Below are 16714 nucleotides of genomic sequence, written 5' to 3'. Positions count from 1 at the left end.
GGAGCGAGAGCCTGGAGGCGAGGCGGACCCCAGAGGGAGGGGACTTAGCGAGTGGGTCAGAACTCACTGACTCCAGCCGCGAATAGCGGGGCAAAAGTCAGGCCTGGGACAGATCGCAGAGGAGGGAGCCGAACTCAGGGGCGCAAGCAGAATTTAGGGGGCAGGGGCAGAACTCGTTGACAGGAGCCAAAACTCAGAGCGGAGCGGTTATTAGGGCCTGTTAGGAGGACTTAAAGTTGTCGTGGAACCCAGAAGGGAAGGAAAGGTGGAGGCGAGGTGCTCCCAAGGAGGAACTATGCGGAGATGGTATTCAAATGGAGAAAGATGGAGACAGGTGGATGAAAGTCAAAGGGAAGGAAGCCGATGGAGGGCGAACTAGAGGGGTGAGTGAGTGGATCCAAGGGGAGCTTGGAACGCGAGGTGGGGGAGGTCCCCATGAGGAAAGAACTCTGAATGAGCAAGGTGTAGTGCGGATGAGGAGGGATGGGCCAGGGATGGAATTCAGGGACGGGCATGTGGCTTTGGCGGGCAGAAATCAGAAGAGATAGGACTGGGAGGATGAAATGCAGAAAGAGAAAACTCAGAGAAAGGTGGCATTGTAGAGAAACTGCGAGGACCAAATTAGGGGCAACTGTGGGGGGGGGCACAAGTCTCAGCTGGGGAAGAGAACTCGGGAGGTGAGAAAATCTGGGACAGAAGTAGCTGCGGGAAATGGAACGGAGCGAAAGGACCGATCTGGGGGGCGAAGCAACTCGGGGGGTGAGTTCAGAGCGCAGAGGCGTGGTCTTGGGGCGAGAGGCGGGGCCAGAAGAGCGAGGGGAGGCCGAGGAACGGGGGGGGCGGGACGAGGACGCGGGGCGGGGCCTCGCGAATGGGCGGGGCAACCAGCGCCCCGCCCCCGACGCCGGGTCCAGTGACAGCCCCCTGGCAGCCGGCACTCACAGCCTCCTTCCCCCCGAGCGGAGCTGCGGGGCCGGCCGGGCCGGGGCGGACCCCGGGAACCCGGACACGGCCGCCCGGGCCCGCGGGCGGGGGGCTCGGCGGGGGGACCGGCGTCAGGGCAGGCAGCCACCATGGAGTTCCGCCAGGAGGAGTTTCGGAAGCTAGCGGGACGCGCCCTCGGGAGGCTGCACCGGTGAGCGTGGTGGGGGTCCCGGGCGGGGCAGGGCCGCAGGGCCCAAGGAGGGCATCATCCCACCTGGGCGCGGACGGGCGGCTGGACAGGAGATGCCGGTGGATGAGTGGGATCCACCCTCTCGGTCTCCACCCCGCCGCTCTCCCTGGCCCAGCCTCGGTCTCCTCCAGCATCTCCTTCATTTTTCTGGCCCCACCCCACCCCAGTCTCTACCCTTTTCTTTGGGAATGTGTATTTCCCTCTCTTTTGGCCTCGGACACCCTCCCCCACTTCTAGATCTCTGTTCTTCTAGCTTCTCCCTGCCTCCTTTCTCAGGGTCTCTGTCCCTCTCTCTTTGGGTCTCTGGTATGGCTCTTACTAGATCTCCATCAACTCCTCTGGGACTCCGGCCCCCTCTCTGGGTCTCTGCTCCATCCTTCCGGGTTCCTGTCCTCCCCATCTCTCTATCTATTATTACCCCCACCCCCACCCCAAGTCGCTTCATGTCTGTCTTTCTCAGTTTCTGACTCTCAGAGTGTTTAATCTGAAGCTAAAGCGGATTGGGGCGCATTGGTTCTTGTCCTTGGGGAGAGATAAGCAGCGAGGCAGAAGCCAGGGTATCCTGGGTCTCCGGGGGAGAAGGGAGTTATCTGCCAGGTCCTGGGGTCCCTTTTGCATCCCAGAGGGTTTTGGTTGGTGCTAAGAGAGCGGTCCTCCCAGCCAGGGAGATGACCCCAGTGACCTGTGTGTCCCTAGGGCAGGCTGGACACCTCCCTCTATTCTCTCACCCCCAACCCCAGCCCTGGCTTCAAGTCAGAGAAATTACTCAGCTGCGGAGAAACCTAAAAATATCTGGCCACAGTGCGGGCAGGGGATGGCCTCCTGGGCACCTGCCGCCGGTCCCTCAGACCCTGTCCCTGGGCCCACAGCCTTGACCCCATCCTTGGTTGACCCTTAGCCTATGTCACGACGCCATGCAAGTCCTTTTTTAAGTCTATCACTGGTCCTTCTAGCTGAAAGTGTCCCCACCTTGGAGTAACAGGAGAGATGGGAATAGGGCCGGGCGGGAGGGAGGGGACAGGAGGAGGGCGCAGTGATGGGGAGGTGGAGGGGAGCTGAGATAACCTCACCCCTTCTTTTCCCAATCTTCCAGCCCCATCCCCACCCTTTTTCTCGCCTCCTTTCACGAGTTTCTCAAAATACATCAGTGCGAAGTCAGGAGCGGGAGAGAGACGTGTTGTTGGAGGGGGCTGGGGTGGAGGCGGGAGGGGTGCGCTCCTCAGCCCCCCACCCTAGTCGCTTCTTCTTATCTTCTGTCTGACTTGTCAGTCTGGCTCTGCCTTCCTTCACCTCACTGAGCTGCCCCCCACCCCAGCACCCTGAGACCCCAGAGTTCAGTACTCCCAGAACAGCAGCCAAAGAGGTGGAATTGGGGAGCGCATTTACATCTGGATCCTGGGGTTTACCTGGAGGGTTGCAGAGAGGAGCGATGTAACACCCTGATTGTATTTAATCACTAAACAACCTGGGGAATTGAGGCTCAGTTTAAGCAGGCGGAGAAATCAAAGGATGCGGACAGAGGCCATCACTTTGAGCCGGCAGCCCCTCCCGAGCCTGGGAGGGGGCCGTGGACGTCCCTCGAGTGATGGAGTGGGTGGAGAGCTCCCTCGGCCAGGAGACAGATGGAGCCCTTGGGGCAGGACGTGGGGTGGGAATTCAGGAGAAATGCGGAGCCCAGCATGGGCGAAGCAACGCTGGGGGACAGGAAGGGCTCAGGCCCCATCGAGAGGCTTGTTTGTGACCTTGGGCTCTGTTTTCCAGGCCTTGGTTTGTCCAGTTGTCTGATGGGGAGATTAGCGAGAAGGGATTAAAGGGACACAGGGGGTGGGGAGCAAGGACCGGGTGTGTGCTAGGGAGACCCCAGCAGGAGTGAGACCCGGAGCAGGGGTTGAGTCCCCTCTTCATTTTGGTCAAGTGCCCCCTCACCACCTGCCCAGACAGAGGTTCTAGTGTCCAGAGAGGTGAGCAGCCTCCATGCAGGCGTTCTGATCTGTTCCCATCCTCTTGACAGCACTGGGGTCACCTTCACCTCTGCACCCCGAGCTCTGTTATCTTGACATGATAATGAAGGTGTCCAGAAAAGGGCTCCCCAAGACCTGCCACCTTGGCATGTAGATTGTTTCCAGCTGAGGTCAGTCGAGAACCTTCCAGCTCACAAGGAATGCGGAGGCCTAGGAGAATGGAAATTGGGGGCCTTACCTAGAATCCAGGTTACTACCTCAAATACCCGTCCTTTCTGAATAACCCGTCTATGTGGTCGGTAGGACATTTCCTCACAGAGCCCCTGGTCTTGGTCACGTGTGGCCCCCACTGCACGCCTTAGCTGGGGAGATACACCTCGTCTTACCTCGTTCCTCAGACTCCTCATGTCTGTGTCGATGTCCAGCACGGATGAAATTAAACTGGCTCTCCCGTCCTCGTCCCCCCTCTGATGGTCCCTCTGGTCACGGGACCAGCTGGAGAGGAAACCAGGGGGGAGTTGCCCCCTCTCCCCATGATCGTATTACCTTCGAAGTTCCCTTGTGCCCATTTCATGGATGTGGTACCCGGACACCTCCCCTCCCCACCGAGCAGCCAGCCCGCGGATCTGTGGACTCCAATGAGAACAAAGCATCTCAAATTTCCGGGGCTGCAATCACGCCCTGAGTTTCAGGGTCAAATAGCGTCGGAGACAACCTGGGTCAAAGTCTGCTCTCATTGGCTGACACGTCCTGGTGGGCGGGGCCGCCACACCGGTCGAGTCATCCCGGGGGCTTCCCTTCCCCCTCTCTCTGGCTCTGCCTCCCCTCTCTCTGGGTCCCTTTCCTCCTCCTGGGTTCTGTCCATTTCTTCCCCCCCCATATCATTTTCTCCCCCACCCGTGTTTCTTAACCCCCCCCTCCTTAAGTTCTAGAATGGGAGGGTGGCTGTGTTCTCTCATCTTTTCCACCCGCCTCTCCCCCCACCGTCTGGCTGTTCTTTCCTCCTCCGCCCCAGTCTCCCTCGCCTCCATCTGTTCTAGCCCCTTCCTGGGATCCAGCCCGGTACCCTGGCTGCCTGGTGCCTCAGAGAGGGGCCGCACCTCACAAATCACATCTCCAGCCTGTCTCCTCAGTCTCTCAGCCTCTCTCTCACGCTCTGTCAGCAACTACAGTCTCTCTCCTGGTTTCTGTCCCCACCTGTCTTTGGGCTTCTGCCCCCTCCCTTCCTGGGTCTTTGTCTCGCCTCTTCCTTCTCTTGGGGTCTCTGCCCATCTTATTCTCTTCTTGTCTCCCTCTGGGTCTCTCTCTCTTTCTCTCTCCATCTCTTCGGATCTCTCCACACCTGTCAGGGCACCTCTCCCTGCAGCCGCTCCCTGTTTTGAGCTGGCCCTCCAAGTACCTCTCTGCCATCACAGACTCAATCCTGGATCCAGAACAGGCGGGGGCGAGAGCCTTGCTGGGGACTGAGCCAACCCCCCTACCAGGGCCATCTGTCCCTTGCCAGGACACCACCCGCCATTCCCCCTCCCTACCCCCTGGGCTGACAGCCTGAACTCAGGTTTCCCCAGGGATGTCCGCTGGGCTGCAGGATTGCAGAACCCTGGACATCACCCCCGCCCTGTTCCAGAGAATGGACTTCCGGTGGCTGAATGGAGTCGCAGGCTGTCAGCCCCACACCTGGGGCCTGGAAGCTGGGAAGGGCATGGGAGGAGGGAAGGAGGGGGTGGGTATATATAGCAGACATGGCTGAGAAGCATCTGTTCTTTTGACACCTTTTGCTGAAGCATTTCCTTAGCGCCTTTTGCTTCCTCAAATAGACTTCTAGGAGAGGGGGCTGAAGAGAGTCTTGGGGTTGGGGCTGGGGGCTGGGGGCACAAGCTCTGGATTGCAGTGGGTAGTCTGGGACGACCCACTCCAGTGGAGGGGCCTCCCTGGTGGCACAGGGGTTAAAGGCACAGCGCAATCAAGCTGTCACCTCAGGTCACTGCAACGTGAATTCGATCCAGGCCAGGGAGTGACCCACAGGGTGCAGCAGACCTCTCCGGTCTCCACACTCCTCCCCTCAACAGTGGATGTTAGTCAACCCACCTGTTCTACTCCCGACTCTGGTGAATCCTCTCACCCCCTGCACTCTGGCCTACACCCCAACTTTTGTGTGCATCAATAAATAAAATAAATCTTTTTATTAAAAATTAAAATTAATTAATTTTCCCTCCACTGAGCAAAGGAGAGGGCAGGGAGCATGGCACTCCTGATCTGAGGGAGATGGAGACTCAACATCCAGGGGGAAAGGAGCTAGGACTGGACTCCTGTGAGGTGGAGGGGTTAGGGCTTGATGTCCATGTCTGACTCTTGCTGCTCCATAGCCTTTTGGAGAAGCGGCAGGAAGGTGCAGAGACGCTGGAACTGAGTGCTGACGGGCGCCCGGTGACCACACAGACCCGCGACCCGCCCGTAGTGGATTGCACTTGCTTTGGGCTCCCTCGCCGCTACATTATCGCCATCATGAGTGGTCTGGGCTTCTGCATCAGCTTTGGCATCCGCTGCAACCTGGGCGTGGCCATCGTGTCCATGGTCAATAACAGCACAACCCACCGCGGGGGCCACGTGGTGGTGCAGGTAGCTGCTGGAGCGGTGCAGGGGCCCCGACCGCCCCCGGTTGCGCGCATGGCCCAGACCATGCCCCTTCAAGTCTCGACCTGGGGGCCCCGCCCGTCCATGCACCTCCCCAGTCGGACTCTGGCCAGGCCCAGCCTCCCGGCCGCCCTTTCCTAAGTCCCGCCCAGATCTAAGTGAGGCCCCGCCCCTAGAGAGCTCAACTCTAGAGTGCCGGGGGGATTAGGTTCGCTGGGTGTGACCCTGCGCCGACGTGCAGATGTGCGCGTCCTAGCGACTTTGCACCTTGCTTCCCATGGCTGTTCCAGGGTCATATCCACTTAACCCCAGCCCCCTCGCAGGCCCGACCCTGCTTTGTTAAATCCCGCTGGGTCTCTGGCTCCTATAGCCCCTCTCTGTCCCAGACCGTGTCGACTATTTTAATTTCAGCGTGGGGTGTGCCCTTACCTCAGAAAAAAACAAAAATCTTGGTGTGGACTGTGGTCTACTTTGCCCCTTGATTCCCCCCCCCCGCGCCCCCAGTCGGCCTTTTTGGCTATTTCTAGCCCCTGCCTAGATTACAGCCATATTATTCCGCAAACAGTTCGCAATGGAGAAAGAATCCTCGCTGTTTTTATAGGGGCCCCTACATATTCACTGGGGCACTGAGGCAGGAAAGCAGGTAAAGTGAGAGGTCCCGCAGCAACTAGCTCTGTTGCTAAGGTATTGCGGCCCTAGTAACGTGGAGGAGCCGGGTGTGGGGTGGGCGAGAAGGGATCCTTGCTGCTCATTGGTCCAGGGGCCGTCTGTGGGCGCTGATTGGTGGAGAGGCGGAGCCTGGAGCCGCGCGGCGAGTTTGATCTGCCTTTTGGCCCACAGAAAGCTCAGTTCAACTGGGATCCCGAGACTGTCGGCCTTATTCACGGCTCCTTTTTCTGGGGCTACATTGTCACCCAGATTCCCGGAGGATTTATCTGTCAAAAATTCGCAGCCAACAGGTACGGGGTGGGGTCTCGAGATGATCAAGGAACTGCTATTGTGCGGGTGGGGTTGGAGGGTGTGGCTTTGCGTTTGGGGGTACATACACTCCCGGAAAACTGGAGGACCATCATTGGGGACCGGGTCTTAAACAAAGGCAGGGGTTGTGGTTGTGGAAGGTAGGCGTCACATAGCAGGCGGCGGTCGGGGCTCTCGGGGACGGGGCTCTCGGGGACGCAGAATCTGGCCTCCCTGGGCCGGAAGGGCAGCTTGCCGGCTGGGCAGGCTAGCTGGACCCTTTTGTGGACGGCGCACTCTTCCCTCAGGGTGTTCGGTTTTGCCATCGTGGCTACATCCACACTAAACATGCTGATCCCCTCGGCGGCCCGCGTCCACTATGGCTGTGTCATCTTCGTGAGGATCCTGCAGGGGTTGGTGGAGGTAAATTCCGGCCCCGTAGGACCCCGCCCCCGTCCGACCCCCTCCTCTTCTCCTTGACCTGGGTTTTCTCCGCCTTAGGGGGTCACGTACCCCGCCTGCCACGGAATCTGGAGCAAATGGGCCCCGCCCTTAGAGCGGAGTCGCCTGGCGACAACAGCCTTTTGCGGTGAGAGGAGGGGGTCGGGTGTCCAGACTTGCGGATCCGAGGGTCGGGGGTACTGGGGGCCTGGAGTCCCGCGTCTGAAGTAGGAGGGGCTGCAGGTAACGGGCTGGTTTCTGAGGAACGGGGGGGGGGCTTTTCTCCGCCCCACATCGTCCCCCTAGGTTCCTACGCTGGGGCGGTGGTCGCGATGCCTCTTGCCGGGGTCCTGGTGCAGTACTCGGGATGGAGCTCCGTGTTCTACGTCTATGGTGAGGGACTCAGGCACCCCGGTCCGGGTGGCGCTGGGACGAGCGAGGCCGGCGGTCACCTCACTTCTATCCTCCTCCTGAACCCCCCAGGCAGTTTCGGGATCTTCTGGTACCTGTTCTGGCTGCTGGTCTCCTATGAGTCTCCAGCGCTGCACCCCAGCATTTCGGAGGAGGAGCGCAAGTACATCGAGGACGCCATCGGCGAGAGCGCCAAACTCATGAACCCCGTCACGGTTCGGGCTCAAGCCTCCGCGGGGTGGGGCGCGGTGGGGAGCAGAGAGATGCGCAGTTCGTGAGACGGGAGGAAGGGGGCGTTAGGCCGCGCAGCTGTAGCTCTGGGTGGGTTCCTGTAGGCTCTGTGAGAAGAGACGGGCACACAGAGGGCGGGGTTAGGACCCCCGGGAGCACCCGGTTAGTGGGCGCTGAGGGCGGGTGGGGTCGCCCACTTGGCGGAACTAGGACCAGTGATGGGGCGTGGTTCAGAGGCTTGACCAGAATGCGGGGTTTCGCTTAGACTTTAGGGGTGGATGAGAGTAGAATTAGGGGTCGTCAATTTTATGAAAAGAGAATCCTGGGGCCATATTAATGGGTCCCCGAGGGTCATCGTGGGGTCCGGAGACCTGGGAACCTGAGGGGTCCCTGCATCCCTGAAGTGTCACCAGGGTCAAAGTGATGCTGGCGCCCCTTTGCCCCAGAAGATTTTTGTGAGGTCGGGAAATCCCGGTCTCTGCTTTAGCGGCCTCTCCTGCCGCCCCCACAGAAATTTAACACCCCTTGGCGGCGCTTCTTCACGTCCATGCCTGTCTACGCCATCATCGTGGCCAACTTCTGCCGTAGCTGGACGTTCTACCTGCTCCTCATCTCCCAGCCTGCTTACTTCGAAGAAGTGTTCGGCTTCGAGATCAGCAAGGTCGGGAGGGGAGGACAGGACAGGGCCACGCTGGGGCGAAGCGGAAAGCCGGGGTTCTGAGCCCGGAGGGCTTGGGACTGAGGGGTGGGCGTCTCGGCGGGCTGCGACGCCTGGCGGCCGGCCGGGGAACAGCCTCCTCTTCTCCCGCGGGCGCAGGTGGGCCTGGTGTCGGCGTTGCCGCACTTGGTCATGACCATCATCGTGCCCATTGGCGGCCAGATCGCGGACTTCCTGAGAAGCCGCCGCATCATGTCCACCACCAACGTGCGCAAGTTGATGAACTGTGGGGGTGAGTGCGGCGCAGCTGGGGCGCAGCCGCGCGCGGCTCCCGGAGTGGGCGTGGCGGTGGGCGTGGTCGAGGGCGGTCCAGCTGGGGGCGGGGCCTGCACAGGGCTGCGCGGGGTGAACATCCTGGCGGCGGGGTTGGGGAGCCTGGAGATGAAGGCTGCCTAAGGAGTGGATCCCAGGCGGGACTTGGACCCCGCAGCCTCGGGGTGCGGCCCAGGAAGGGGGTGGGGCCCAGGAGCGCCCACTGGGCGGCGCGTTTGGGAAGCGCGGGCGGAAGTGGAGGCGGCCGGGCCGGCTGGGGGCGGTCAGGGGCGGGAGTCGGGCTGGGGCTGGGGGCCAGCGGAGCTCAGATGACGCGGCCCTGTAGGTTTTGGCATGGAGGCCACGCTGCTGCTGGTGGTCGGCTACTCGCATTCCAAGGGCGTGGCCATCTCCTTCCTGGTCCTCGCGGTGGGCTTCAGTGGCTTCGCCATCTCTGGTGAGATTCGCGGGTCTGCAGCTTGGGGGTCCCTGGTCAGCTCTCTGGGGAACTTTGCGGCTCGGGAAAGGGGCCTCCCAGGACTCGCAAAAACACGCACTCAGGAAGAAAGATGGTCTGGGTGAGGTTGGGGTGGGAGGAGTGGCTCGGCGGCCCTCACTTGCGGGAGGCCAGTGACACGGCCTCCTTTGCCCTCCAGGCTTCAACGTGAACCACCTGGACATTGCCCCGCGCTATGCCAGCATCCTCATGGGCATCTCCAACGGTGTGGGCACCTTGTCGGGCATGGTGTGCCCCATCATTGTGGGCGCCATGACTAAGCACAAGGTCTGTGTGGCGCCCTGACCCACTGGCCCTCCGCCTTCGTGTGGGTCCCCTTCTGCCCTGTGCTGCCCTTCCCGAGCCCCACTGCCCTGCTTCTGGGTCCCTTTCAGCCTTCTCCTGCCAGCTGTTCCCTTTCTCTGGTCACCCCTCTTTGCAGGTTCTCCCCACACCATGCCAGTGGGCTCTTTGACCAGGGTCCCTTTTGTCCCCCTGCAGACTCGGGAGGAGTGGCAGTATGTGTTCCTAATCGCCTCCCTGGTGCACTATGGGGGTGTCATCTTCTACGGGGTCTTCGCTTCCGGAGAGAAGCAGCCGTGGGCAGAGCCTGAGGAGATGAGTGAAGAGAAATGTGGCTTCGTAGGCCACGACCAGCTGGCTGGCAGCGACGATAGTGAAATGGAGGATGAGGCTGAGCCCCCCGGAGCACCTCCTGCTCCTCCTCCCTCCTACGGGGCTACACACAGCACAGTTCAGCCCCCAAGGCCCCCACCCCCTGTCCGGGACTACTGACCCTGTGCCTGCCACTGAATGGCAGTTTCCAGGACCTCGGCGCCACAGCCTCTGGCCTGAATGACGGTGTCAAGGGAGCCCCTCCTCTCTGTCCAGCCTCGCCTAAGACGCACTGTCCCTTGTTCCCCGCGTCCAGTCCTCTCCCCTCCCCATTGCCTCTCAGGGGTAACGAAGCTGTGGAATGGCAGTTTCCAGGACACCCAGCCCCCCGCAGGTTCCTGCTCTACTTGTTCTTCCTCAGTGGTTTCAGATCTCTCCTTTCAGGGCTTTATCTGGACAGACAGTTGAATCTCTTACTCTTGTGGTTTTGGGCGCCCGCCCCCTTTTCCTTGAACCCCAGGACTCTCAGGCTCACCCCTGTGATTGCTCAACCCCCTTCTCCCTTCAGGAAAATTCAAGATCTTCCTCTAGAAGTTTCAAATCTCTTTCAACTCTGCATTTTCCAGGTTGGTTTAACCAACCACCCATCCCTGCTGTTCAAGGGTTTGATTCTCACCAGCGTTTCTGAGGGAAAATGGTTTCAAGTCCCCCCTTCATCTGCCCCCTCCCCCCACTAGCAGTCTGCTGTCGCACCAAATTCCCCAAGACCTCCCTAGCTCGGGGAGCAACCAAAATGGAGCAACCAAAATGGCGGTTTTAACAAAATGCTTCTTATCACCCCCATGCACTTTTTCTGACACGGTTTTCAGGTCTAAACAGTGGCTGTTCAGCTCTGTCAACTCAAAGGTGTGAGCCACCGCCACTGACCAGCCCACGGTGGTTTCACGCACCCTCCTCCCCTGATTCCTTGCACTTTATTCTCCAGGGTGGTTGCAAACGACCCTCATTTTCTCAGTGGCCATTTGTTGTGTCCCTCAGGGGCTAAATGACTCATAATCTGGGATCTTCCCCTCTCAGATGCCCCTTCTCAGCTTAGAATTTGGGGGACATGTGTAGAAGTGACAGAATCCCGGAGTGGGAATGGGGGAAGGGTGTTCTTTTCCGGGGCAGGTTTGTGTCTGTGTGTCTCTGTCTCTGTGATTGTAACTGCCCTGCCCCACTCCCAATAAAATGCTTTGGTGTACACACGGTCTGCTGGGAGTCCAGGCCCTGCTCCTCCCTCAGGCCCAGGCATCCCGGCCACCAGCCCCTCCCCCAGGGGCCGTCTCCCCCTGCCCCCTCAGATCCTGAAGTCCCGCCTCCTCCACCTCCTTCCCCCCCACCAGTATCCGACCCCCAGGCCCCAAGTGGTCAGAGGCGGCGAGGAACCATGGGGAAATGCACTTTATTCGGCTTCAGCCGTGTTTTCCGGTCGCAGCGAAAGCACTTCTCTGTGTTGGCCCCCCCATCCGAGAGGACCACTAGGTAGCAAAGCAGGCCTGGAGGGCCGGACCTCTGGCTCCTTCCTCCGACTGGAGTTGGCGCAGATCTGGCGGGACCCGAGCTGGGTTCACACGAAATTGTTGGGGAGTGTGGCTGGGGAGAGCGGCTCCAGGCGTTGCGGGCGGCCCCCGCGGGGCGGCGGGGGCAGCTTGGGCGGCAGCGGGGGAGTAGGCGGTGGCTGCTTGGTGGAGATGTGTGAAGGGACCCAGGCGTCGGGGGCATAAAAGTAGAGGTCGTAGGGATCCTTCGGGGAGTCCAGATGCATAACTGTGGGAGCAAGGGAGCGACATCACTCCCTGGCTGGCGCGGGCAGGCCCCTGTGCCGCGCCGAGGGCCAGGGAGGAGGCGAGCGAGGATTCCCAGCACCCGTTTGCGGCGGGTCTTCGCGAGCAGGCGCCCGAGGGGATGAGGGGCGTGGCCTCGCGGCCGGGGGCGGGGCCTTCTTAAGGGGCGGGGAATACGGGGCGGGCCGGGGGCGGGGCTTAGAGGGGTCCCTGGCTCCCGGCCAGCTGAAGCTGCCCCTGGGCTGGGGCGGGACTGGTCGTGACAGTGAAGTTCCAGAGAACTGGGAGGCAGGTCCGAGCTTCTCTTGGACGGGGGATCGGTACTTTCTGGTGGGGCACCCTAAAGTGCCAGGACAGACGGGCGACGAGGGACACCGTCAGGGTCAGGGTCGCTCACCCGGTTCATCTCCGTCGTTCGGAAGCCGGTGGTGTGCGAAGGGCCGATGCCGGGTGGCCCGGCGGTAGAGACACCACAGCAGCAGGAAAATGCCGATCAGCAGCCCGGTCCCCGCGAGGAATAGGCACAGGGCCCCGCCCGCCACGCCCCGGGGGCGGCCCACCAGAGTCACCCCTGAGGAGGGAGGCCGGGAGAGTGAGCGACCTAAGCCCCCCGCCCTCTTCTCCCTCCACCCAGAGCTGGGGCCACCGGCCCCCCCCGCCTCGGAAGCCCCGCCCCCAGCCCCTAGGCCCTCGGGCCCGGCAGGGCGGGTCCTAGCCCCTCACCGGTCTCCTCCACTCGCTCCACCACGATGATCGTGTTGACTCTCTCACCTCGGCTGCGCCTTTGGGGCGGCCGCGGAGTGGCAGGGGCCGGCTGATTGGGGGGCCCTGGAGGAGCAGGGGGGGCTACAATTCGGACTGAGGGAGGAGGGGTGTTGGGCTCTTTAGGGCTAGAGTTTTGGGGGGCCGTCGGCTCCACGGTTCCCGAGGAATCTGAAGTGGATAGTTTCAGGGATTCAGGCTGGGTGGCTGCTGGGGTTTCTGGTTTGGAATTCTGGGGTTGCTCATTTAGGGCAGTAGCTTCTTCCTTGAAGGGTGCAGGTGTCTCTGGGTGAAGACTAGCCGAGATCTCAAGGTCAAAGGCCATGAGTGTCTCTGTTGCCTCTGGGGAATGGGTTGTGGGGAGCTCTGTTTGGGGGACTTCTGTAGGGTTGTGAGTTACATGGGCCTCTGGGCCAGAGGTTTCAGTAGGGTCAGAATGGAGGCTCTGGGGGAATTCAGAGTTTCGGGTGTCAGTGGCTTCCAGATTGTGGGTTTCTGCAAATTCGGGGTGAAATATGTCAGTGGGATTAGGGTTTGGGGTTTCAGGAGCTTCTGCATATGAAATTTCAGTGGAGTTAGGTTTGGGAATCTCTGGGGACTCATGGTGTAGAATCTGGGTAAGGTTAGGGCTCAGGTTTTCAAGAAATGTTAAGTTAAGTTTGGGGGTCTCAGGGGGTGCAGTAGATGAAATTTCAGTTGGATCAGGTTGGGGGGTCTTGGAAGGTTCTGGGTGTGTCAATCTGGAGGGGTTAATTTGAGGTTTCTCCAGGGATTCTGATATTGAGGTGTTAAGTGAGTTAGGTTGGGGGTTCTTAGGAGACTCTGGATGTGGGATTTCTGGGAGGTCAGGTTTGGGGGTCTCAGAGAAGTCAATGGGGGAGGGCTCAGGGGAAACCACATGAGGTGTCTTGGAGGGCTCTGGAGAAGCAGTCACAGGGCGTTCCGGGTCAGGAAGGTCACGAGTGGAATTTTCAGAAGGGTGAGGGGAGGTTTCAGGGGGATAGCCCATCTCGGGGAAGCCCGCAGAAGGTGAGGCTGAAGGGGCAGCTCTGGAGCTCAGCGGGGCCAGGAGGCAGACCAGGAGGAGGAGAATGGAGCTGAAGGATTTCATGGCTCTGAGAGATGAGAGACACCCGAAGCTGAGGAGGGAGAGGGGAGCAGGAAGGAGAGGTTAAAGCCTGCAGCTCTGAGGAGCCCCTGCGGCTCCAGGAGGCGCCCCACCCCACACTGATCCCCAGGTAGACCTGGTCCCCAGCTCTGCTAGGCACCCTGGAAAGTTGCCTCCTGCGCCTCCCAGAAGGATGTGGGGCTGTTGCTGTGTAGCTAAGGGAGATTGAGGTGTGGGGCTTCTTGAGAGTGGTAGTTAACATCCTTATCTGTTTCTCCCAGGGGGGTCCCAGAAAAACTGGCAAAGAATGACACCTCTTCAGGCCCTTAAACCTAGTCTTTGAGGGCTTCCGAGGGTGCAGTCCTCCGTGGGAAAGCCTTCCTCTGTGAGGACCCTTGGGGCACTTTGACAGCAGTTGTTTACTGCACCTCCCAGAAGGAGGAGGCTCAGAAGGAAGACTTCAGGCTGGGGCCAGCCTCCAGGGCCTGAGGGAGAAGGCTGAGGGAGAAGGCTGGGGGTCTGGATGCCAGGGCCGGGGGAGGAGGGGCTGAGGCGCAGCAGATCTGAGGGGGAGGAAGGCTCCTGCCTCCTGGGCAGGAAGGTTGCCCATGTCCCTGAGGTAGAGGGCTCCCTGGGTTTATTCTCCTGGTTATTTAGGGAGCTGAGGCCCAGATCAGATCCCTAGAAGTTTGAGCAAAATGAGGGGCTGGATTTCAGGGGAAAAGGAGATGGGGTCCAGAACTTCTGGGTTCTGAGGGGATTGGGAGCTCCCAGTCTTGGCTCCTCCAGAGATAGGGGTGGAAGTGTCCTGCCCTTGAGGGAGCTGTGGGGCAGGACTCAGGTCTGTTCACTGAAGGTGAACCGAGATCTCAGGGTCTTGGGGGCTCACTTGGGGCAGAGAAGCTTAAGTCTGTGGACAGGTGGCGTGGGAGGAGCAGACTGCTGGATGGGACAAGGTCACTTGGGGTCCCAGGGTGTCTTACCTTCTCCGTGGGGTCCCAGGAACAGCAGGTGAGAAGAGCTGGGCGCAGAGCTGGGTGGCTGCGGCAGAAAGACTCTGGGTGGGGCAGCAGGAGGCAGCGTCCCCATGGCGAGGGTGATGCACCTGACCCCCTCCCCAGGGGCCCTGGGAGCCTAGCGACAGGCTTGGACTCTTAAAGATACAGGGGCAGAGGAAACTGTCGGGTGTGGAGAAAGGATTGGGGACAGGATGGCCTGGTGGAGCCGTGTGGTCCAGCCACACCAGCTCCCCTTGAAGCTCCTCGGGACCGAGAACCCACATCCCTGATACTCTCCCAATTCAAGACTCGAGCGTGTATGTAGGGGAGCTGCTAGATCCTCAGGAACTCAGGACCCCAGCACCTCTTTCCAAGGAGGCTCCCTTCATTTCCTGGACCCAGAACCCCAGACCCTGTTCCCCTCCTCTCTGGGGAATTCAGAGTTGGGTTCCCAGGTCGCGCCAATTGCAGCCAGCCAGCCCTGCCCCTTGGCGCTTCCGGCCTCTGCCTACCGCCAGAGGGCGCGCTCTTGGGGGGGGGCCAGCGTGTGGATGGGGTCGGGTTGAGGGGGGGATCGGGCCTTTACTTGACACCTCTCCAGACTCCTCCCCAGGAAGGATTTGGACACAGGGTCTTTGCCTGCTCAGTCCCCTCCTCTTGGGTTCTCCACTTTCCTGACTGCCTGTCCCTTTCCCTGCCCCCCACCTGCACCAGCTGGGCCCTGTGCTCTCTCCTGCACCCCACTCTGTCTTCTTGATTCTCGCCGGGCACATATTGACCTCTGGGATGTCTGCCCTGGCTGGCTGTCCTTCCATCTGCACCTGTCTTTCTCCCTCTGTCGCACCCCTCTCCCCCCCTTCTCTCTCCTTTTCCACCCCTGTCTCCCTTCCTCAGTTGCTTCCTTTCTTCTTCTTTCCTTCTGTCACCGTCTTTGTCCCCTTCCGCGGTGACTTCCTCGTCTCTTTGTGTCTCCGTTTCTCCCCATCAGTCCTTCCTCAATTGCTCTCTCCCGTTTGCTGTGTCTCACTGGCTTCTGCTCTGAAGGTCCATCCCCGTCTCTATTTTTATCCCTCTGACACACCCCGTGTCCACTTCTCTGTCTGTCTGTCCCCCCCTCCCTCTCAGGTCCCAGCTCCTGGTCCCAATTAGTTTGGTGGCCGCTAACAGTGGCAGGGCCCCCACCCCCGTCTCCTCATTACCGCTGGCAGCTCCTAATGAGCCTGGGGGGGGCTGACCCCGCGCCCCCCGGCCCCTGGTTTGCGTCACTGGCCGCTGCGGGGGCTGGGGCAGCAATATAAGGGGGCTGCCAGCCTCACCCGCCAAGCCCACTGCGCAGTAGGGGACCCTGCAAGTGGGTTTCACCAGGTGGCTGGATGGTGGGGTCGGGGCCTGGGGCGGGACGCGGATCTCACTGGGCCCTTCCCTGTCTGTCCACAGGTGATGGAGACCCGCCAGGTGCCCAGGAGCCTTCGGGGGCGGCTGTTGCTGCTGCTCCTGCTGCTCGTGCCCTGGGGCACCCGCACTGCCTCGGGCGTCGCCCTGCCCCCCGCGGGGGTCTTCAGGTAAGTGCGACGCCCGAGGCTCCCAGTGGGAAAAGACCGGGGGGCGAGGGGGGGCGGGACACAGCGACCCAGAGAGAGGAGCCGGGGGCTGGGGTGGGTGGAGAAGCAGCAAAAGGCACAAAAAGGTCCCAAGAAAGGCGTGGAGAGACTCGGAAGGAGGCAGGCGGAGCCCGGCCGTTCCTCGGCGACGCTCGGTGTGCGCCGGGCCGAGCGGGCTGGTGCCTCGCTGGGTCGCGGCGCTCCGGGAGCTCCCCCTGGTGAAGGGAGACGGACGCCCCCAGAGAAACGGGCACACAGCCCGGCGCTCCAGCCGTGCAGTCGCAGGGCTTCGAGGCCGACCGCGGGCGCCTGGGCGCGCGCTCACCGCGTCTCTCCCCCTCCCCGCAGCCTCCGCGCCCCGGGGCGCGCCTGGGCCGGTGCTTCTGCTCCCCAGGCTCGGCGGAGCCTGGCGCTGGCGGACGACGCGGCTTTCCGGGAGACGGACGCCCCCAGAGAAACGGGCACACAGCCCGGCGCTCCAGCCGTGCAGTCGCAGGGCTTCGAGGCCGACCGCGGGCGCCTGGGCGCG

The 16714-nt window shown here is 61.2% G+C and overlaps 2 protein-coding genes across 2 annotated transcripts in view; one reads left to right on the top strand and one right to left on the bottom strand.

The window, feature by feature from the left end:
* Positions 1-919: 919 nt before the first annotated feature.
* SLC17A7 (solute carrier family 17 (vesicular glutamate transporter), member 7) lies at positions 920-11133 on the top strand. The gene is made up of 12 exons (XM_004694281.1): positions 920-1135; positions 5502-5754; positions 6610-6728; positions 7035-7149; positions 7228-7315; positions 7474-7560; positions 7651-7793; positions 8321-8470; positions 8627-8759; positions 9126-9236; positions 9436-9563; positions 9777-11133. Exons 1-12 carry the CDS (start codon positions 1074-1076, stop codon positions 10068-10070), a joined length of 1683 nt encoding a protein of 560 aa, XP_004694338.1. The 5' UTR covers positions 920-1073; the 3' UTR covers positions 10071-11133.
* Positions 11134-11314: 181 nt separating this feature from the next.
* Positions 11315-16714, bottom strand: part of GFY (golgi-associated, olfactory signaling regulator) — a 6332-nt gene continuing 932 nt past the window's right edge. Inside the window, exons 2-5 of the mRNA XM_004694280.2 lie at positions 14570-14627; positions 12440-13617; positions 12114-12287; positions 11315-11699 (exon numbers count right to left, since the gene is read on the bottom strand). Of these exons, the coding sequence (XP_004694337.2) occupies positions 11500-11699; positions 12114-12287; positions 12440-13617; positions 14570-14627 (1610 nt within the window). The 3' untranslated portion in view covers positions 11315-11499. The remainder of the gene's footprint in view (positions 11700-12113; positions 12288-12439; positions 13618-14569; positions 14628-16714) is intronic.

Source organism: Condylura cristata, unplaced genomic scaffold, assembly GCF_000260355.1.
Source record: "Condylura cristata isolate star-nosed mole 26May11 unplaced genomic scaffold, ConCri1.0 scaffold00041, whole genome shotgun sequence".
In the NCBI taxonomy this organism is placed as follows: Eukaryota; Metazoa; Chordata; class Mammalia; order Eulipotyphla; family Talpidae; genus Condylura; species Condylura cristata.
Note: the sequence above shows the minus strand (reverse complement) of the source record. Positions and strands in the feature narration are given on the sequence as shown.